General features: G+C 45.0%; 1 protein-coding gene across 1 annotated transcript in view; it reads left to right on the top strand.

Annotated features, from left to right (window-relative positions):
• The window catches only part of pde8b (phosphodiesterase 8B), a 288620-nt gene that overhangs the window by 168996 nt on the left and 96077 nt on the right, over window positions 1-23547 (top strand). Inside the window, exon 3 of the mRNA XM_068028806.1 lies at window positions 22404-22594. Coding sequence (XP_067884907.1) covers window positions 22404-22594 — 191 coding nt within the window. The remainder of the gene's footprint in view (window positions 1-22403; window positions 22595-23547) is intronic.

Below are 23547 nucleotides of genomic sequence, written 5' to 3'. Positions count from 1 at the left end.
AACCATGAAGCTAACTTTTGAGTAAGTGGCCGTTTGGTTGACTGACTAAAAATTCAAATCTGACTTTGATCATCCTTTTGTTAGAGTCATAGAGTCATAGTGTTATACAGCACAGAAACAGGCCCTTCGGCCCATCGTGTCTGTGCCAGCCATCTAATCCCATTGTCCAGCACTTGGCCCGTAGCCTTGTATGCTATGTCGTTTCAAGTGTTCATCTAAATACTTCTTAAATGTTGTGAGGGTTCCTGCCTCTACCACCTCTTCAGGCAGTGTGTTCCAGATTCCAACCACCCTCTGAGTGAAAATTTTTTTCCTCAAATCGCCTGCCCTTACCTTAAATCTATGTCCCCTGGTTATTGACACCTCCCGCTGAGGAAAAAAGTTTCTTCCTATCTACCCTAACTATGCCCCCCATAATTTTGTACCTCAATCAGGTCCCCCCTCAGCCTTCTCTGTTCTAAGGAAAACAATCCTTGCCTATCCAGTCTCCCTTCATAGCTGAAATGCTCCAGCCCAGGCAACATCCTGGTGAATCTCCTGCGTACTCTCTCCAGTGCAATCACATCCTTCCTATAGTGTGGCGACCAAAACTGTACACGGTACTCCAGCTGTGCCCTAACTAGCGTTTTATACAGCTCCATCATAACCTTCCTGTTCTTATATTCTATGCCTCGGCTAATAAAGGCAAGTATCCCACATGCCTTCCTAACCACCAGTTGCTGCCTTCAGTGATTTATGGACAAGTACACCAAGGTCCCTCTGAACTTCCTAGGGTCCTACCATCTGTTGTATATTCCCTTGCCTTGTTAGTCCTCCCAAAATGCATCACCTCACACTTCTCAGGATTAAATTCCATTTGCCACTGCTCTGCCCTTCTTACCAGCCCATCTATATCATCCTGTAATCTAAGGCTCTTCTCACTATTTACGACACCAGCAATTTTCATGTCATCTGCGAACTTACTGATCATACCTCCTATATTCACGTCTAAATTTTTAATGTACACTACAAAGAGCAAGGGTCCCAGCACCAATTCCTGTGGTACACCACTGGTCACAGGCTTCCAATCACAAAAACAACCCTCGACCATCACCCTCTGTCTCCTGCCACTAAGCCAATTTTGGATCCAATTTGCCAAATTGCTCTGGATCCCATGGGCTCTTACCTTCTTGACCAATCTTCCATGCAGGACCTTATCAAAAACCTTACTGAAGTCCATGTAGACTACATCAACTGCTTTACCCTCATCTACACATCTAGTCACCTCCTCGAAAAATTCAATCAAAGTTGTTAGACACGATCTCCCCCTGACAAAGCCATGCTGACTATCCTTGATTAATCCCTGGCTCTCCAAGTGGAAATTAATCCTGTCCCTCAGAAATTTTTCCAATAGTTTCCCTACCACTGATGTTAGACACACTGGTCAGTAATTACCTGGTTTATCCCTACTACCCTTCTTGAATAATGGTACCACATTTGCTGTCCTCCAGTCCTCTGGCACCTCTCCTGTGGCCAGAGAGGATTTGAAAATTTGTGTCAGAGTCCCTGCTATCTCTTCCCTTGCCTCACATAGCAGCCTGGGCTATATCTCATCTGGGCCTGGGGATTTATCCACTTTTTTAGCCTGCTAAAACCACTAATATCTCCTCTCTTTCAATGCTAATTTGTTCAAGGATAGCACAATTTCCCTCCCTGATCTCTACACCTACATTCTCCTTCTCCATAGTGAACACAGATGAAAAGTAATCATTTAAAACCTCACCTACGTCCCCCGGCTCCACACGCTGATTGTCACTTTGGTCCCTAATGGACCCTACTCTTTCCTTGGTTATCCTCTTGCCCTTAATATACTTATAAAACGCCTTAGAATTTTTCTTTATCTTGCTCGCCAGTATTTATTCTGCGCCCTCTTCGCTCTCCTAATTACTTTTTTAAGTACCCCCCTACACTTTCTATACTCCTCAAGGGCCTCCGCTGTTTTCAGCCCTCTGAATGTGCCATAAGCCTCCTTTTTTTTCCTTATCCAATCCTCTATATCCTTTGACATCCAGGGTTCCCTGGACTCGTTGGTCCTACCCTTCACCTTTACGGGAACATGTTGGCCCTGGACTCTCATTGTTTCCTCTTTGAATGACTCCCACTGGTCTGATGTAGACTTTCCTACAAGTAGCAGCTCCCAGTCCACTTTGGCCAGATCCTGTTTTTATCATACTGTATTCGGCCTTCCCCCAATTCAGTACCTTTATTTCTGGTCCATCTTTGTCCTTTTCCATAACTACCTTAAATCTTAAGAGTTATGGTCACTATCCCCGAAATGCTCCCCCACTGACACTTCTACCACTTGTCTGGCTTCATTCCCTAAGATTAGGTCCAGTACTAGCCCTTCTCTTGTAGGACTTCCTACATACTATCTCAAAAAGCTCTCCTGGATGCACTTTAAGAATTCCGCCCCCTTTAAGCCTTTTGCACTAAGACTATCCCAGTTGATATTGGGGAAATTGAAATCCCCTACTATTATTACCCTATTATTTTTACACCTCTCTGAGATTTGCCTACATTAGATTTAAAGTTTATTAAATCGGAACTGTAAAAGTACTTAAATTTAACCAGGACATGTAGCTTTTAATATAAAGTTCAAACCTATCTAGAGATAGATAACATTGGGTGCTCCTAGAAATATGCTACCAATTTTGTGGGCTGTGCACTTTATTACCATTTGAGGGCAGTCAGTTTGAAATGTTTGTAGCTCTCTGAAAGGTTGCTTTAAGCAGAATTCCACTGCAAGAAGTGACTGACATAATGGTCTTGTTATAAAATTCCTCATCTTGACTGCATCCCTGAGAAAAACTGTGCCATAGTGGGTGAAACACAGTCACTGTTTTAGGCTGATCTGCAATCAAATGGTGGAATAGTATAAATCAAAAGTATCCTCAGAAAACATTGCAAATTCCCTCACTAGAATGGAAGATTTATTGCTTGCTTGAAGTGTAGAACAGACAGACTTTGAAAGCAGAGCCTATTCCAGTTTGACTAACTTGGGGGAAAAAAACAAAGTTAGATCTCAAATCCAGTTGCAATAAATGAATTGAACACAGTTGCAGTTTGGTTTAGGCTTAGGCTCTTCTGTCTCTTCATGTAATTGTTTCTATTGAAGAAAGGGGTCTGAAACAATCAGCAATGTGACAGATCCATTGCCCTGGCAACTGGTGGATGTTCATGTAGCGACTGGACATTTTAAGTCAAAAACTCAGAAGTGTTCCTTATTCAGGATATTTTCCAGAAGAGTAGATATCACTAAAGTATTGTATAAACTAAAGGCACAAGTAAAACACATTTATGTTCAAAAACACAAATTGTATGCAACACATTGATTTTTTTGTGGCATTCAATAAATTGAGTGCTTTGATGAAACAGTGAACAAAGTTCTGCCATGTGTATTCTACAGACTAAACTTGGCCAGAAAGGCAGCAGTGACAGCATGTCTGCAATATTGATTCAGCAGTCCTTATCCAAGATAAACTGATAGTACTCTGTCACTGTAGAAACTACTTGTTTGGTATGTGACAACTTACTGTGCATAAGATAAGACAATAGCCTCTATGCTTTGGGCACAGCTGCCAGTGAGGACATCACTGATGGTAGCATGTTGAATTTCACAAGATAACGCCATAGTTACACAATCTGGGAAAGATGAAAGTCTGTAGACCTTTCACATAACCATACAAATATTATCCTATATTCTATCCCCATCTCTGAGCTGACAGGCAGTGTTTTAGAAGTAATGTGTGGACCTTGGACTCCATAACATTGAAACAGAATTTTCTAGTTGAAATCAAATTCATCAAAAGGTAAAGGTGCCAATAGGATACAGCGTTTTGATCATAATTTAAAATGTGCTGCGTAAAACAGTAGCCCCATTGCCTGAGCCATAACCCCGAAACTTGTGCTGCGATCACGACCGTCAAAGCTTCCAGTGCTCCCCCTGCCAGAGCATGTAGGGTCTGGAGAGGGCACCTATTCTGCATGGAGCCAGCTGATGCTTGTGCCACTGGAAACACATGTCAGGCACTCACCTTGCTGCACAAGCCAGAAGCTCCAGGGCGACTTTCTCATTTTGAGGGTGGGTTTCTGGGTTCCCCCACCTCCACCCAAAGACAAATCCCTGCAGGCCAAGATCTCAGCATGGATCTCGCCCCGACCATCCTTCTCACTCACTGGCAGCCATTTCCACCCATCAAGAGCCCAGTGAGCCTTTTCTCACTCAATGTACTAGCTGCTAAATGTTGGGTCCTTTTGATACTGTGCATGGTGTATCTCCCAACACAGGTAGTCCTGACCGCAAACAGAAGAATCCATTGCACATCTGGGACCCAGCATATCTGGGTCTCAGCAGAGTTTGCATCTGTCTCAGAATTGTGGCGGATGTCTACTGCATTGTCCAAGTAATGTTTGAAAAAGAGAAATGATGAAAAGTCCTATTTCAGTCATCAGAAAATCAAGCCCTGATTTTAAACCAACCCAGCAGGCAGGAACAGACAGGGAAGTGGTTAAAATCGTGAAAACTGACTTACTGCTGTGATCTCACCTGAAACTTCCATTTTTACTGTGGAGCTGACTCAGGCACAAACACACCTGCCACAAAGAGCCAGTTCCTCGTGAATAACTTCAAATTGGGGAGCAATGGTCTCATTTGTATCCTGACAGAATTTTTTACTTAGTGGGTTAGAAGTCCCATCCAACGGCAAATCCACAGTGTAAAAGCCATTGGGATTGGCTTCACCAACAGATCGACATAACTGAAAGCTGAATTTAAAGGACCACTCACCTGCAAAGGTAATGGATCTGTGTGTAATTGTGACTACTGTAACCCCAAGCCGGTTCAGAGCTTCCAATTTGCTTCTTGTCAATTTTTGTCTCCCCCACCTAACCTCATTATTCACTTACTGCTGATCACGGGTGCTGTTTTAGCTTCACTTCCTTAACTGAATGAACAGTTGGAGGACGGGGAGCAGCAACACCAGTAGCCTGAAGAACTAGGATAAGCAGGAGCTAGGCCGTAGAAGACAGCAAGCGAGGACATTAGCAGGCCCACAGGGGCTAGGGGCTATTGGCCAAGAGTTACTCTCTTGGATACTTATTACCATAAGAAATAGGAGGCATTCAGTCCTTCGAGCCTGCTCCACTATTCAATAAGATTATGACTGATCTACCTCAACTACTCCTTCCTGCACTATCTCCATAATCCTTTGATTCCCTTAGTATCCAAAAAATCTCTCACTCTCTGACTTGAATATACTCAATGGCTGAGCAGCCCTTTGGAGTCGAGAATTTCAAAGGTTTGCAACCTTTGAGTGAAGAAGTCTCTCCTCATCTCAATTCTAACTGTCCAACCCCTTATTCTGAGACTGTGACCCCTAGTTCTAGACTCCCTAGCCAGGGGAAACATCCTCCCAGCATTTACCCTGTCAAGTTCCTTAAGAATTTTATATGTTTCAATGAGATCACCTTTCATTCGTCTAAACTCTGGGGAATACAGGCCTACTGCATCTCTCCTCATAGGACAATCCCCTCATCCCAGGAACCAGTCTAGTGAACCTTTGTTGCACTCCCTCTGAAGAAATTGTATACTTCCTTAGGTAAGGAAACTGTATACAGTACTCCAGGGATGATCTCACCCTATATAATTGCATTAAAACTTATTTACTCTTACACTGCAGCACACTAACTTGCAGTGGATGTTAATAGCCAGAATGAGAAAGCTCTGGAATTTTCAGCAGTGGTCAGCTTCCCTTGTGTACAGGACATAATAGAGTGCACTCGTGTAGCTATCAGGACACCAGAGAACTAGTCAGCATCTTCTGTGCACAGGAAGAGCTTCCACTCCATCAACATTCAACTGGTGTGTGGTCACTGCTGAAGAATGATGCTAGTTTTACTGGCAGCTGCCAAGACACCTTCATTCTGTGATGCTCGTCCATACCCAACTTTTCCAGCAATGCAGGAATGTCAGAGGATGGTTGCTAAGGGACAAGGGATACTCTCTCCACAGCGGTGACATCCCTCTGAACTCTACCATGCCTGAATAACACAGGTACAATGAGAGCCATGGGATTACCATGAACATCAATGAGAATGCCATGAGCATTTTGAAGCAAAGATTCAAGTGACTTTATTTCTCTGGGGGGGGTGGAGGGGAGCGGAGCCTTGCAATATGGGCCAAATGAAGCGCATTGTGCACAACCTGGCAATGTAAAGAAGAATGTAGTTGGAGGAGGCACAGCAACAAGAAGAAGCATAATTGTCACTGAATTAAAATCTTGGAACTCCCTACCTAACAGCAGTATGGACGCACCTTCACCACACACATTGCAGCAGTTCAGAAGGCATCCAGGAATGGGCAATAAATGCTGGCCTTGATAGCAACACCCATATCCTGAGAATTAATTATAAAAAAACAAGGAGGAATTGGATAAAGGCGAGAGAGAACGACAAGAAGGCAGAGCAGCAGAACACATTGCAGCTCTTCAGGTAGTGTCCTAGGCCCAACCATCTTCAGCTGCTTCATATGAAATTGGAACAGGAGTAGGCCGCTGGGCCCTTCGAGCCCGCTCCAACATTCAATAAGTTCATGGCTGAACTGATTACTCCACATTTCTATCTACTCCTAATAACCTTCCACCCCCTTGCTTATCAAGAATCTATCTACCTTTGCCTTAAATATTTTCAAAGACTTTCATCAATGACCTTCCTTCAGTCATAAGGTCAGAAGTGGAGATGTTCGCTGATGATTGCGCAATGTTCAGCACCATTCGCAACTCCTCAGATACTGAAGCAGTCCGTGTGGAAACGCAGCAAGACATGGACAATATCCAGGCTTGGACTGATAAGTGGCAAGTTACATTCGCGCCACACAAGTGCCAGGTAATGACCATCTCCAACAAGAGCGAATCTAACCATCTCCCCTTGACGTTCAATGGCATTACGATCGCTGAATCCCCCACTATCAACATCCTGGGGCTTGCCATTGACCAGAAACTGAAATAGAGTAGCTATATAAATACTGTGGGTACATGCGCAGGTCAGAGGCTCAGAATCCTGTGGCGAGTAACTCACCTCCTGACTCCCCAAAGCCTGTCCACCATCTACAAGGCACAAGTCAGGGGTGTGATGGAATACTCTCCACTTGCCTGGATGGATGTAGCTCCAGCAACACTCAAGCTCGACACCATCCAGGACAAAGCAGCCTGCTTGATCGGCACCTCACCCGCAAACATTCACTCCCACCACCGATGTACAGTGGCAGCAGTGTGTACCATCTACAAGATGCACTGCAGCAACGCACTAAGGTTCCTTAGACATCACCTTCCGAACCTGCAACCTCTACCAACTAAAAGGACAAGGGCAGCAGATGCATGGGAACACCAACACCAGCAAGTGGCGCTCACCTCCACCTTCTCAAGGGCAATTCGGGATGGGCAATAAATGCTGGCTTAGCCAGTGATGCCTACATCCCATGAAGAGCACCTTCACCACACACACAGCAGCGGTTCAGAAGGAAAGAAAAGCTAGGGAGACCAGGGAGCAGTGTTTTTGGTGATCTCCTCAATCTCCTTACCTGAATGGTCACAAAAAGCCCCTGAGCATTAACATTCCTTGTTAACCCTGTCACCACAGCCTTGATACTTCAATAAGCAAAAGGCCAACCTCTGTAACAAATGATCATCCCATTGTGCTTTCCTTAATAGAAGATTTACTAATTTGCTCCTCCTACCAGGTGCTTCACCAGTGGCTTAAGCAGAGCATTAGAAGGCTCCTGTTGCTCATCTAGGTAGCCCTGAGCTGTTTATGGATGGCAGTTTCTAAGAGCTTTTGCCTTAGAGGCTTAGGCTGCAGAATGCAATATCTTGACTATTGCAAGGCAGTCTGGCCCGACTAGCCTCCTAATAGTTGATGTAAAGCAAGCAATTTGCGTCTTATAGCTTTGGCCCCTGAAGTCGTCCTCTATCTTCCTCAGTGGAGCATCTCTTGTGCTGTCTGTGCCACCAGCCCCTGCTGCTGCTCACCACGTGCAAACCTCTTTAATTCAGTGTCAAACCCTCTGTGCTGCTGCTTGGCAGTGCTGCAGTATATGATGGCAGCTCCTCACGTGGATTCTTCTTCTCGGAGATGTTTTCTTCTGCAGGTTCCAGCTGCTGAGAAAGACTAGGGGAAAGAGAAAAGGGACCAGTTTACATGGCACTGAGAGGCTGAACAATATTGGATGGCAAGTGCAGTCAAGCTACCTGATTGTGTGCTTTTTTTAAGTTCATGAAGAGGTGCAAGTAACAGTCAGAAACTCTGTTCAGAGAAGCCCCAACCTTGAAATATCCTATTCTCACAGAGCCAGAGGGACAACTTGCTGCTCCAGATCAGTTCATCACATTGGCTGGTTTTCTGCTGCTCTTCCTCCTCTATTGTGGTATGGGCTGTTGTGGGCAGCAGAGAATGAGAGCAGGAGGTAGTGAATGTCTCCTGAAAAGGAGAATGCAGATGTATGGGGCTTCGGCTTGCTGTGCAAATGCTGAGAGGGAGAAAGAGCAAGATGCAAGCAGGATGAGGTGATGTTGAATGGGAAGTCCATGTATTGGAGCATGAAATGAGGAAGGAGCTCGAAGAGGAGTTGGTGATTTTGTAAGGGTTAGCAAGTGAGAAGTGAATGCTGTTACAAGCTGCTGTGATGGGAGTAAGGAAGAGGTGAGTGTTTCTTTATAATGAGAGTGAGAAGTGGTGTAGTGTGACTTTGTACTAGGTGGCAAAGGATGTGATGTAAGGGAGGGAATTATTGAAAGTACTGGGAGAAGAGAAAAGGATTGTTGCTGTGGGTTGTTGAAAGGTCAATGAACCATTTCCTGCACTGGATCTCAGCCCGAAGGTGAAATTTCAAGAGCTGACAATCTCTGCAATGTCTCTCCATATCTGGGAGGCTTGATGTTTTGAGATACTCCTACCACTGGCTTTGCCTCTGGCTTCCAGCAGGACTCCAGGGAGCCTTTGGAGATCCTGGGGCCTTCCCTACTCATCTTGAAGCTCTTTATTCTTGCATCAGTCCACAGCAAAATCAGGCAAAAAAGCAGTGCAACCTTGCTTTCTGAGCTTTAAGGCTCTGACTGATCCACCTGAAATTGTTTTATGGAAGTGCATGAGTTCTCCGTTGTATCAGAGAATCTAATAAGGCTCAGAATTAAAATGTCCTGGAGCTGTTTTCTCTTGGTGGTAATTGAGCTTCAAACTCACCCCCAGCTGCCCAGAATTAAAATCAGGGCCTCGGTAATATATGTATAAAATTGAAGTAGGACTAACATTTACATATTGTTACACTTCAGTAGCCCACATGATGCAGGCACCTGTAAGTTAGTATCACGACATTTCAGAAATGTTTTAGGTTCATCAGATTCAGCAGTGGTAGCAGAAGATTGGAATCCGCATGAGAAACCTCAGCAGGGTAACAGATGAGAGGGACTTCTGTGGCGGCACAGTGGCGCAGTGGGTTAGCACCGCAGCCTCACAGCTCCAGGGACCCGGGTTCGCTTCCGGGTACTGCCTGTGTGGAGTTTGCAAGTTCTCCCTGTGTCTGCGTGGGTTTTCTCCGGGTGCTCCGGTTTCCTCCCACAAGCCAAAAGACTTGCAGATTGACAGGTAAATTGGCCATTATAAATTGTCACCAGTATAGGTAGGTGGTAGGGAAATATAGGGACAGGTGGGGATGTTTGTTGGGAATATGGGATTAGTGTAGGATTAGTATAAATGGGTGGTTGATGTTCGGCACAGACTCGGTGGGCCGAAGGGCCTGTTTCAGTGCTGTATCACTAATCTAATCTAATCTAAAAAACTTGGCAATAGAAGCAGAAGATACAACCGTACAGAGCTAAAGTTCACAGTTGTAGCAGAAGTAAGAATACAGTAAAACAGTCTAATACCAGTATTAAGTTGTACATTATAACTTGACGACAATAATGAAAGATATAGACCAAAAGAGTAAATTTCTTGATGTACTTTGAATTGATAATCTCAGTTTACCTCTTCTGTCCCAATGTGCCTTCTGTGCTCTGGAAATTGGCGTTCAGTACATTTCATACTTTCCAGCCTTGGCACTGGCGGATTTTATCAGCCCCTGATATTACATCTGCTCATTCCATCAAGTCATCTAGCCTTAGTTTTTCTTCCCTGCTTCTTGATCTATTATCAACTTTTCCAGACAGTAACAATTTCAAATTCTAAGTAATGTGCTCACAGTATGTCATTTCTTTTCAATCATTATCAACCTTATTGTTTTTCTCCTTTCCTGCTGGCTCAAGAAAACCCTCATTAATCATTTTTCTTGTCCAGTTAAGTTTCAACAGACATCTGTAGCACCCTTTGTCTTTGACTTATTTCAGTGTTCAGCTCTCAGTTTTTAAAACTGGACAATGTTGCTGGTCACACTTAACACTTAAGCATCCTACTTCTTATCCCCAGGCTCATTTTATAATTCCATAGACACTCCATCACATCGTTAAATGTCTCTCTTGCAATTACTATCCCTTGTTTGCTTTCTTTGTTCCCCCAGATATTTAATGCAATTTGACTACCCAAGGAAACAATTTTATCTACTGTCAATTTTGTCTATTTCCATATGATTCACTCTTAGGTCAATGTTCCCCTGAAGGTATATAGTCCAATGATCCCCCCAGTTATGCATCTGGTGACCTCCAGTTTTGCCCCCTGCTGACATTTCGTTTTACATCTCACAAATTTTTACTTCCATTGACTTCAGTTCCCAGAGGAGAAAAATAATAATGAGGTCCTGCCATTAAGTTCTGCAACGCCTCTGCGTCCCCGCTCTTGCCTGGTTGCTTGATCTGCCTCCCCTCTCCCCCCGTTAATATCGATGCCATTATTTCAGTTCGATAGTTTGGGAAACACCAGGGGTCATGTGTATAAATTTATTCAAGGTCAGTGGGAGGTCAGATCATTTGAATGGGCCCGCCAGGCACTTGCATCCCAAGCCCACAGGCTGGAAAGTCCAGTGGAACTTTCAGGTCTCCCTCATAGGAACATAGGAGCAGGAGCAGGCCATTCAGCCCATCAAGCGTGCTCTGCCATTCTATACAATCATGGCTGATCCTCTACTTCAATCCTTTTTCCCACACTATCCCCACATCCCTTTATGTCATTGGTATTTAGAAATGTGTCAATCTCTACTTTAAACATCCTGAATGACTGAGCCTCCACAGCTCTCTAGGGTAGAGGATTCCAAAGAGTCACAGCCCTCTGAGTAAAGAAATTTCTCTTCATCTCTGTCCGAAGTGGCTTCCCCCTTTTTTTGAAATTGCAACCTTCCTTCCAAATAATTGTGCAGTACCACTAGCAGCCCTTTTAGTAAGGTGGAGAGAGGGTCACGGTTAAATAATTTTTCTTTAATTTTGACCTTCAGTAACTGGATTCTAGGCCATGATCCCACCAAGGACTCCAGGTGGGCCCTACATCTGCCCTTCAGCTGGCTGGAATATATGCCAAGTCTCTCTGCGAGCCAGAAACACAGAGCCTCCCACTCTCTCAACAACCCTACAAGGAGCCAGTGCAGCCTCCAGCGTTTGAAAGGTCCCATGGAAACTTCACTGTCTCTCAGAGTGTCCGATAACACATCGGGGTAGAGCTTCACTTTGTGCTATAGTGTAAACCGGGTGACAGTGAGGCAGCATTTCGTTTTACATCTCACAAATTTTTACTTCCATTGACTTCAGTTCCCAGAGGAGAAAAATAATAATGAGGTCCTGCCATTAAGTTCTGCAACGCCTCTGCGTCCCCGCTCTTGCCTGGTTGCTTGATCTGCCTCCCCTCTCCCCCCGTTAATATCGATGCCATTATTTCAGTTCGATAGTTTGGGAAACACCAGGGGTCATGTGTATAAATTTATTCAAGGAAAAAAGCAGATGAGCCTTTTGAGCCAATTCCCCAATCACAAATGCATATATTGTGTTCTGAGACCATGCAGATAGGCCTGAAGTCCTGAATTCAGCAAGTGCAAAATATCCTAATTCATAGAGGCCTCGCATCAGCTGCATTACACCTCTCAATTTCAATCAAATGTATTTGAATTGGCCCAATGCTGAAATCAGCTATCGTTTTCTTACCTATTCACTCTGACAGTGCTTTTCCCTGATGTAAAATGGATACTGCTGAGGTTTCCTGATCTGACCATCTGATTTTTAAAGGAATAGTTTAGCATAACATTGAACATTCTCCTTTCCTGCTTTTCGCAAAGCTGTTTCTCTATTATCTTTGCTGTATTACTTGCAGCTGCTATTTACAGCTCTATTTTTTCCATTGCATGATTACATTTGCAGATATCTTTTCCCACAGCACCATTGCTGACAACAGCTACGTCATTAACAGCAGTTTTCATCATGGGAATTCCATCAGGCATTCCCATTATAAAGGTTATTGCAACGTGTGGAGATTTAGGCCTAGATTTTAGCCCAGAGGAGAGTTCCATGCAGGGGAGCTGTTGTGAAGTTGGGAAAAGCGGTGGTGGCGGGGGGCAGGGATGCTCCAGTGGTTGTTGGAGAGTAAATGGTTGTCAGGAAGGGGAGCAGATGGTGGCCATTGGTCCTATGGTGTTTGGAGGGTGGGGGGTGGGCCCGATGTTGGTCGAGGGGTCCAGTGGGTCGTCAAGGAGATCCAGTGATGATCTAGGATCCCAATGGTGGTTGGGGTTGGGGGGGGGGGGGGGGTGCGCGGGGAGGTGTCCTATGGTGGGGTGAGTAGATAGATCATGGGGAGTGGGGATTTACTGGGTAGCTTGTTGGAACTGTAGAAAACACTCCTGCTCCTCCTGGCTCACAAGCAGCGCAGCAAAAATACTTACATTGTGGATTCACTCCTTTTTTTTTATTCATTCATGGGATGTGGGCGTCGCTGGCTAGGACACCATTTATTGCCCATCCCTAATTGTCCTTGAGAAGGTGGTGGTGAGCCTTCTCACCTCCTTTCTGCGGGCAGATTTCCCAAGGTCTGGGAAACTCGGCTGACATGAGTTAAAATAGTTAACATGAAGGCAGGCAGCTTCATTATAATATTTAAATTACCAACCTGCTTCCCACAGGCTGTTTGGTCACCTGCACCTCGCCTCATCTTCAGTAAAATTGGTAGTGGGCGGCTTGAGATGCTGTTACAGAATTTTTGAATTTTAACCTCTGACCCTACCCTAGCCCATCCATTTTTGGGAGTTAGGATTCAGCCCTTATTTTATGAAGAACCATAGTAACATAGCAGGTGGGGGGGTTGATTGGCATGTATTAGAACCATAAAAAAATTACGGCACAGAAGGAAGCCATTCAGCCCATCGTGTCAGTACCGGCTGAAAAAACTACCGCCCAATCTAATCCCACCTTCCAGCACCTGGTCCATAGCCTTGAAGGTTACAGCACTTCATGTGCCTGTCCAGGTACCTTCTAAAAGAATTGAGGGTTTCTGCCTCCACCACCATTCCTGGCAGTGAATTCCAGACACCCACCACCCTCTGGGTGAAAAAGTTTTTCCTCATGTCCCCTCTAATCCTTCTACCAATCACCTTAAATCTGTGTCCCCTAGTAATTGACCTCTCCACTAGGGGAAACAGGTCCTTCCTGTCTCCTCTTTTTAGGCCCTTCGTAATTTTGTACACCTCAATTAGATCACCCCTCAGCCACCTCTGTTCTATGGAAAACAACCCTAGCTGATCCAATCTTTCCTCATAGCTGCAACTTTCAAGCCCTGGCAACATTCTTGTAAATCTCCTCTGCACTCTCTCCAGAGCAATTATGTCCTTCCTGTAATGTGGTGACCACAACTGTACGCAATACTCCAGCTGTGGCCTAACCAGTGTTTTATACAGTTCCAGCATTACATCCCTGCTTTTGTATTCTATACCTCGACCAATAATGAAAAGCATTCCATATGCCTTCTTCACCACTTATTTACCTGTCCTGCCACCTTCAGAAACCTGCGGACCAGGGTCTCTCACTTCTTCTACCCCTCTCAATATCTTCCTGCTTGTTATGTATTGCCTTGCTTTGTTTGCCCTCCCAAAATGCATTACCTCACACTTCTCCATATTGTTCAACTAGATTTTAACTCTGGGCAGGTGGGTAGCTGTTTGTGTTAAAATCTCACCCACTGCTCCAGAAATGAAGCTCAGACTACTTTAACTGTCAGACCTCATTTAAATCCCATTGGCCAACTTCTCATCTGTCCTGGGTTGGGAACTGTGGAAAATTGCACCGTGTAGATGCCGCCTGACCACACCAGATAGGTGGCGAGATCCTCGTGCAGATATTTTACTTGAGACTATAGGTTCATGCATTGACACATTTACAGAGTTAAGTAAAAGCCTTGTCAATCAATGAGAGTTACAGTAGTGGGGCAGCACAGTGGCGCAGTGGTTAGCACCGCAGCCTCACAGCTCTAGCGACCCGGGTTCAATTCTGGATACTGCCTGTGTGGAGTTTGCAAGTTCTCCCTGTGTCTGCGTGGGTTTCCTCCGGGTGCTCCGGTTTCCTCCCACAAGCCAAAAGACTTGCAGGTTGATAGGTAAATTGGCCATTATAAATTGCCCCTAGTATAGGTAGGTGGTAGGGGAATATAGAGACAGGTGGGGATGTGGTAGGAATATGGGATTAGTGTAGGATTAGTATAAATGGGTGGTTGATGGTCGGCACGGACTCAGTGGGCCGAAGGGCCTGTTTCAGTGCTGTATCTCTAAACTAAACTAAACTAAACTAAACTAAACTAAACTAGTCACCGTGGATTCATAGGGCAGAATTTTATGCTACCCTTGGAGACAGGTATGGAGGCAGGGGTGCAAACAAAATGGCAAGAGGTGCCATCCCTGATGTTGTCCTGGTCCCTTGCCATATTGTCCGGGGAAGGGAAGGCCACTTAAGGGCCTCTTCCCGCTTCCACTCCAATTTTGTGGAGGATGGAGGGGCCTGATGCCATGAGATGCTGCCAGGTGAGACTGGCGGCCTCCTAGTGGCCTCAGTGGGGATCCTCCTTTGGGGGCAATCCATGGCCCTCAGAGGGACACCCCAGTGGCGATGGCCACCCCGACGCAAGACACCAGCCCCGACCCCGACCCGGGGCCAATCAGGTAGGCCCCAGTGATCGTGACCTCACTTACCAGCCTGGGGTCTCCGATATCTCTTCGAAAGGCATCCTGTAATACCGGCAGTGCCCACCACTCCCAGTGGCGCTGCTGGTACTGCAAAGCTGCTGGCCTCCGATTGGCCAGCAGCTCTGGAGGTGGGTGCTAGTCCCTTAAAACATAGGAATATTGGAGCAGGAGCAGGCCATTCAGCCTGTCGAAGAACGCCTACCCCGACAGCAGGCAGTTAATTGGCTGCCTGTCGTAAAATTGCAAAAGGGTTTGACGGAGGGCCGAGGCAGGTTCTATCCCTGCCTTTTGGCCCATGGTGGGGACCTTGTTGCCAGAACAAAATCTAGCCCATAGTGCCATCAACCACACAATGTAGGTACAGGTGACAGATTTCTTTCATGAGCAGACATCAGTGAACAAGTTTTACAAATCTGTTGTGGAGCTTGAAACCCCAAGCTTCTAACTCAGAGATTAGTGTGCTACTGACTGAGTCAGGATAAATAAACCTGTTTTTGCTCAATGGGGATCTCTTAACATGACTCTGGTACTGTAGCTTTTTTGTTCATTGAATCCTGTGATGCCTTTAATACTTCTGCCAGCACTTGAACGACTTTTTAAATTCTTTCACGGGATGTGGGCATGCTGACTAGGCCAACATTTATTGCCCATCCCTAATTGCCCTTGAGAAGGGGTTGGTGAGCTGTCTTCTTGAACTGCTGCAGTCCATCTGGTGTAGATACATCCACAGTGCTTTAAGGAAGGGAGTTCCAGGATTTTGACCCAGCGACAGTGAATAAATGGCAATATAGTTCCAAATCAGGATGGTGTGTGGCTTGGAGGGAAACTTGCAGGTGGTGGTGTTCCCATGAATATACTGCCCTTGTCCTTCTAGGTGATAGAGGTTGTGTGTTTGGAAGATGCTGTTGAAGGAGACTTGACTGAATTGGCTGGCTACTCCTTTCCACTACCTGTCACTTCTTTAATCCTTTGACAAGGCTGGCTGGGTGGGGCGCAAGTATTAGCTGCTTTACCCATGCATTGAGAGGAAGCTACTTCATCTGTGCTATCTCCTGCCATGCCCAGGTGGTTTGGCATACCTTGTATAGGAACAGACCTCTGGCCACCACTTAGGAGTGTGAACCCTGAAATCAGTATTCTCCTAATCTGATCCCGAGCCATTCCAAGTCAGAAGTAAGAGACTTCAGTAAATTGGAATCCCAGGTCCCAATGAACACAGTCACCATCCCCATAAAGTGAAATGTCTCTGCTTCCTCGAGGCATATCTATATGTAAAGCTGCATAGAGATGCCTTCTGCTGTGTGCGGCCTTCAAATTTCCCTATTAGCATGCTTGGAGCTCTGAAGAATTTTAAAGGACTGTGTAAAGCATCTTTCCTCACTAAAAAAAGATGCACTGGCCCTGCTTTTTTTTTTAGAGATACAGCACTGAAACAGGCCCTTCGGCCCACTGAGTCTGTGCTGACCAACAACCACCCATTTATACTAATCCTACATTAATCCCATATTCCCTACCACATCCCCACCATTCTCCACCATTCTCCTACCACCTACACTAGGGGCAATTTACAATGATCAATTTACCTATCAACCTGCAAGTCTTTGGCTGTGGGAGGAAACCAGAGCACCCGGTGGAAACCCACGCGGTCACAGGGAGAATTTGCAAACTTCACACAGGCAGTACCCAGAACTGAACCCAGGTCACTGGAGCTGTGAGGCTGCGGTGCTAACCACGGCGCCACTTATTCTATCCATTCCTTTTCCTCTGTGACCATTTCTACCTGTCTCTGCTCACTTGTGCTGTGTGTTTTGCCAAGTGCTCTCTCCCGGCTCTATCTGATTCTCCTGAAGTGGCTGTAGCTGTGCTGCTGCCTGCATAGTCAGGATTGTACGCTACAAGCTGGTGAAATGATCCAGATTTCTGCTTAGGTCTGGTGGTACAGGCATCATCTTGGGAGGCCCCGATGTAATGAGAACAGGAACATCATCATGCTTTGTGTCATGCATGTTGTGATTGGGATACTTCAGAAGACCCTTGCAGCATAAAGGTAAGACAGGCATTCACACGTCATTGTGATGCCACAAGATACGTGCTGGTCCAATTGCCTTTGGGAAGAGGAGGCTTTAGCAACAACATCCGCCAAAGTGAAGGTGCCGCTACCTGTACCTCGCTGTAGGTAGTGGGACTTTCAGATGCCTGTCCCAAGTCCAACTGGAAAATAGAGCTGATTTTTGCTTGTTTTTCTGATCTCTGCTGTCTCACTAATGCCTCAAATCAAAGCACTAACAGAACGAGTGAGCCGCATTATCTCCTACAGTAAGTTGGTACAACGGGAAATTCTTAGCAACATCTTGTGACTCAGTTGATGTCAGAGTGTGCCTTGCAATAAACTCTTTGCTTTCAATAAACTTTTCAAAACATAGCAGCCTGGAAATGACCAATAATGTGAGCTGAGTGCACTGACACTAGATTCTTCCTTCTGCTATTTTAATAGAGGTGTTAACTCATTTATCTTAAACAGATTAATAGCTCCATTTAAATAGTGATGAGAGAAATTTGATATGTCAGTGTTAAACGTTTGTAATAACATAGCAACAAGTTGTAACCTAATAATGCAGAAATAAAGTAATCTAAACATCTGAGAGTTTACACACCAGTTACTTATATAAACAGTGAAGAACAAAGCAAATGACATCTCACACGGCGGCAAGCAGTTGTGATTTATAGCAGTACTGCTAGTGCTCTGTTTTACATATTGTAAATGTGATCAGTTACAGCAGTTTATAAAGGCTTTCTGGCACTGTGTACCCTTTGTACTTTTGCAATCATTTCCATGTTTAATTTGAGCTGTCATGAAATTCATACCATTAATGTTTCCAAAAAATATATACCTCAGGAAATGGAATCTTAAGTGCAATTGAAAAAAAGAACTTGCATTTATAGAATTCCTTTCATATCCTCAGGATGTGCCAAAGCTCTTTATTGGAAATAAATTATTTTTAAAGTGCACATGGTAAGATCCCACAAACATGAATGCCTACTGAACCTGTTTTTGATAGGATTAGTTGAGGGACAAGTGTTGGTCAGGACACCAGGAGAACTCCTTTGCTTCTCTTGAAACATTATGTGTGAACTGCGAAGACAAACAGGGTTTCAGTTAAACATCTTATCAAAAGTGCCTTTTCCAGATTAGATTTCATCTTAGGATAATAAACTATAATATCCCATAAGAAGTGAGGTTTAATTTTTGTGTACTAATCTTCTCGATGATAATAAGACTACTGATAAGAGTAACATGTTCATACAATTAATGCACCCATCCACCTTAATGGAAGTGGAAATACTCTATAAATATTGCTAACTGAACATGAGTCAAAACCACTTTCACTTTAAATTTTATAGCATGGTTCTAATATTCTGACCAGATTTAAGGGTATATCTTCCCTCCGAAGTGGTGGTTTGCTGGAAGAATGCATTACTGGATGCCTCATAGTCCTGACTGGAAATCTGGTTCACTTTGAGAGCCGGACATCTTTAGTTTATGGTTCGTGAGTTGCGGGCAGATGAGTGTTCTGGGGGCAGCCTGCCAATTTCAAGCCATTGCAATATCAGATGGCTCAACCAGCCTCAAGCTGAGAGAAGGGAAGGTGGGGAAAGGGGTCTGTTCATGAGAGGAGGTGAGACCAGCTAAGACAGAGGCCCCGGTTGGTTTTTTGCAGAGTGTGGAGAAGCACTCCCATTCCTCATGGCCCCACACAGAAAAGAAAGTTAAACTTATACTCAGGCCTCCCAACAACTAGAGTGCCAACTGAAACAGTTAAGGGCAGTTGTTGCTTTCACAGCCATTGGCAAAATATGGCTAGTTGGCCCTGGAGGTAGCACATCTTGTTGTAGCAAGCTGCAAAGATTAGCATCAGCCTATTGAGAAATGTGGACTTCTTATGCATTCCTCCTCATAGATATCCAGGAAACTCACTTGGCCGATAAACCCTGTGAGCTGGGTAAGACCTCCAACAAGAAGAACCCCTCCCCCTCACCTGCTGTCTTCTTACAGGCCCACGTGCTGCTTCTCCTGGTTGTTGTTGTTGCTGCTCCTCTTCCTCCATACAAAACAATGAAGAAAGAATGGCATAAATGATAAATTATGAGTGTTTTTCAGAGGGATTAAGTTTAAAGAAATCAGAAGTAAAGCAATGTCGAAGCTCACAAATAACTTGGAAATCCAAAAAGCACAATTAACACACAGATCCCTAAGATCTAAATGCCTGCAGCTGAGTGTGCCTTTAAGTAATGGATCCACTACTGACATGCTGTTCTCCCTTCGCCAGCTACAGGAGAAATGCCGCGAACAACAGATGCCCCTCTACGTTGCTTTCATAGATCTCACCAAAGCCTTTGACCTCGTTAGCAGACATGGTCTCTTCAGACTACTGGCAGAGATCGGATGTCCACCAAAGCTACTAAGTATCATCACCTCATTCCATGACAATATGAAAGGCACAATTCAGCATAGCGGTGCCTCATCAGACCCCTTTCCTATCCTGAGTGGCGTGAAACAGGGCTGTGTTCTCGCACCTACACTGTTTGGGATTTTCTTCTCACTGCTGCTCTCACATGCGTTCAAGTCTTCAGAAGAAGGAATTTTCCTCCACACAAGATCAGGTGGCAGGTTGTTCAACCTTGCCCATCTTAGAGCAAAGACCAAAGAATGGAAGGTCCTCATCAGGGAACTCCTCTTTGCTGACGATGCTGCATTAACATCCCACACAGAAGAGTGTCTGCAGAGACTCATTGATAGCTGCCTGCAACAGATTTGGCCTAACCATCAGCCTCAAGAAAATGAACATCATGGGACAGGATGTCAGAAATGCTCCATCCATCAATATCGGCGACCACGCTCTGGAAGTGGTTCAAGAGTTCACCTACCTAGGCTCAACTATCACCAGTAACCTGTCTCTCGATGCAGAAATTAATAAGCGCATGGGAAAGGCGTCTGCTGCTATGTCCAGACTGGCCAAGAGGTTGTGGTAAAATGGCGCACTGACATGGAACACAAAATTCCGAGTGTTTCAAGCCTGTGTCCTCAGTACCTTGCTCTACGGCAGTGAAGCCTGGACAATGTATGTCAGCCAAGAGCGACGGCTCAACTCATTCCATCTTCGCTGCCTCCGGAGAATCCTTGGCATCAGGCGGCAGGACCGTATCTCCAACGCAGAAGTCCTCGAGGCGGCCAACATCCCCAGCATCCCCTACTGAGCCAGTGGCGCTTGAGATGGCTTGGCCATGTGAGCCGCATGGAAGATGGCAGGATCCCCAAGGACACATTGTACAGCGAGCTCGTCACTGGTATCAGACCCACCAGCCGTCCATGTCTCCACTTTAAAGATGTCTGCAAAGGCACCATGAAGTCCTGTGACATTGACCACAAGTTGGGGGAGTCAGTTGCCAGCGATCGCCAGAGCTGGCGGACAGCCATAAAGGCGGGGCTAAAGAGTGGCGAGTCGAAGGGACTTAGCAGTTGGCAGGAAAAAAGACAGAGGTGCAAGGAAAGAGCCAACTGTGTAACAGCCCCGACAACCAATTTTATCTGCAGCACCTGTGGAAGGGTCTGTCACTCTAGAATTGGCCTTTATAGCTACTCCAGGCGCTGCTTCACAAACCACTGACCACCTCCAGGCACTTACCCATTGTCTGTCGAGACAAGGAGGCCAGAGAAGATTTGAAACCAATCCTGCTAGGTTTTACTCAGCAGGCTTGACACCTAGCAGGACTTCAAATTTTTAAAGTTAAAACTGCATGGGACCGAATGACATAATAGGATCACAATTTGCACCAGATGCCTGCCTGTTTCTGGCACACACCTCAGTCACCAAAAAAGTGCGTGGTTAAAGTGGTAAAGGGTGGATGACCTGATGAACAAGATAACAACTGAAGGCCTACCTTGAGCTCTTTGGCACATGGTTTGACTGACTCAATAGCGCTTGGTGTTGCAGCATCAAAAATGAACAAGATGGGCAGAGCTGTGGCAAATGGAATTTAATCCTGAGAAGTGTGAGATGATGCATTTTGGGAGGACTAACAAGGCAAGGGAATATACACTGGATGGTAGGACCCTAGGAAGTACAGAGCGTGTACTTGGTGTACTTGTCCATGGATCACTGAAGGTAGCAGCACAGGTAGATAAGGTGGCACCTGGGATACTTGCCTTTATTAGCTGAGGCATAGAATATAAGAGCAGGGAGGTTATGATGGAGTTGTATAAAACACTAGTTAGGGCACAGCTGGAATACTGTATACAGTTCTGGTCGCCACACTACAGGAAGGATGTGATTGCACTGGAGAGGGTGCAGAGGAGATTCACCAGGATGTTGCCTGGGCTGGAGCATTTCAGCTATGAAGAGAGACTGGATAGGCTAGGGTTGTTTTCCTTAGAACAGAGAAGGCTGAGGGGGGGGACCTGATTGAGGTATACAAAATTATGAGGGGCATAGATAGGGTAGATAGGAAGAAACTTATCCCCTTAGCAGAGGTGTCAATAACCAGGGGCATAGATTTAAGGTAAGGGGCAGGAGGTTTAGAGGACATTTGAGGAAAAAAATCTGGAATGCACTGCCTGAAGGGGTGGTAGAGGCAGGAATCCTCACAACACTTAAGAAGTATTTAGATGAGCACTTGAAATGCCATAGCATACAAGGCTATGGGCCAAGTGCTGGAAAATGGGATTAGAATAGATAGGTGCTTGATGGCCAGCATGGACACAATGGGCCGAAGGGCCTGTTTCTATGCTGTATAACTCTATGACTCTAAAAGTTGCTTATAAAATACTACCATTGAAAAATACTGACTTCCATGGTTTGCTCAGATCTTCGACATATTTCATTTATAATCTTTAAAATTCCTTAATTGGAACATCAATAATTGTGATTGACATAAGGCAAGATTAGATTGAATACATAATAGTGGAAACTTATTAATCACAAAGTGCACCCAATATGCTTATCTTACATTGTGTGAATGCACTCCAAAATATCAGCTGGACCTTTGAGGTGAGCTTATGTGTTGAAGATTAATTATTCTCAGAGATTTGGATACCATATTATAGCTTCTAATAACTGTCTTTACTATCAGTAGATTGATTCAAACTTGAGTCAGTAGGAATGTGAAGCAGAGGATTAGACCATTGCCTGCCCTTAAGTGTTTTTATCTGACCTGATGCAACTCATTTTTGTAGGTTCTATTGGTGTTTGCTAAAGAGGACAGCCAGAGTGATGGCTTTTGGTGGGCATGTGATAAAGCTGGATATAAGTGCAACATCGCACGAACACCAGAGTCTGCACTGGAATACTTTCTGGATAAGCATCATGAAATTGTAATTATTGACAACAGACATGCCAAATACTTTGATGCAGAAGCACTTTGCAGGTAATGCAACAGTTTTTTGGAAGTGGGTTTGCAGACTGTCAGACATGATGATGTTTGTGATTCCTGGAATTCTGATTTCGATATTGGAATTGGGGTAAATGGTAGATTTGTAACATAAGAAATAGCAGGAGTAGGTCGTAACATCTCCTGAGCCTGCTCCACTATTCAATAATATCATGGCTGATCTTCTACCTCACCTCCATCTTCCCACACTAACCCCTTATCCCTTGATACCTTTAGAGTCCAGAAATCTATCGATCTCAGACCCTGAAGTGATTTGGGCAGTTGCCTAATCTCTCTGTTTTTTCCAACCAGCAACATGTTTAATTTAGTTTGGTATCTAATTTCTTGGCATTCTTGCAGTGATCATTGTTGCACTCCCTAGTGGTATCGCTGTGGTCTGAATTAGAGGGTCTTACAGGCTGGTGAAGAATTCAAAGTTCGTTGCCTATTTGCAGGTGGTCAGTGCCTGAATCTCTGGTATTCTAGCTGTATATCCAATTTCCTGAAAGTCTGCTATGCCTGACACATTCTCTTGTGGTCAAATAGCCTGAGAGGGTCGAAGAGGAATTTTCCATCTTTTTTTCCCCCTTATTTGCCCTGGATTGTTTTCTCTGTTTTTTGTCCCTTCCAGGAGACTACATGGCTACAGGGTGGAAGGTGGTGGGGGAGGGGGCGGGATGTGCGGAGGGTGGGGGGCAGGGGGTTGGGTGCAGTATGAAGGAGTAAGGGAGAGGAGAGATGGGGAGGGAAGAAGTTATGTTATGATGCTCTGGCCATCATGGTGTGGGAAGGTTTGATGGACCAACTGGTCTTTTGCTGCCCATCAGTTTTGTGTGATTGTACATTCCTGTTTAATTTAGACATTTTGGCCCAAACCATTTACCAAAGCATATTTGAGTAAGAGTTTTCAACAGGAGCACATAGAGTATTGTATTCCCAGGGTTTCCAAT

The sequence above is a fragment of the Heterodontus francisci genome, chromosome 4, assembly GCF_036365525.1.
Source record: "Heterodontus francisci isolate sHetFra1 chromosome 4, sHetFra1.hap1, whole genome shotgun sequence".
In the NCBI taxonomy this organism is placed as follows: Eukaryota; Metazoa; Chordata; class Chondrichthyes; order Heterodontiformes; family Heterodontidae; genus Heterodontus; species Heterodontus francisci.
The sequence above is the reverse complement of the archived record's forward strand: the minus strand, read 5'-3'. Positions and strand labels throughout refer to the sequence as shown.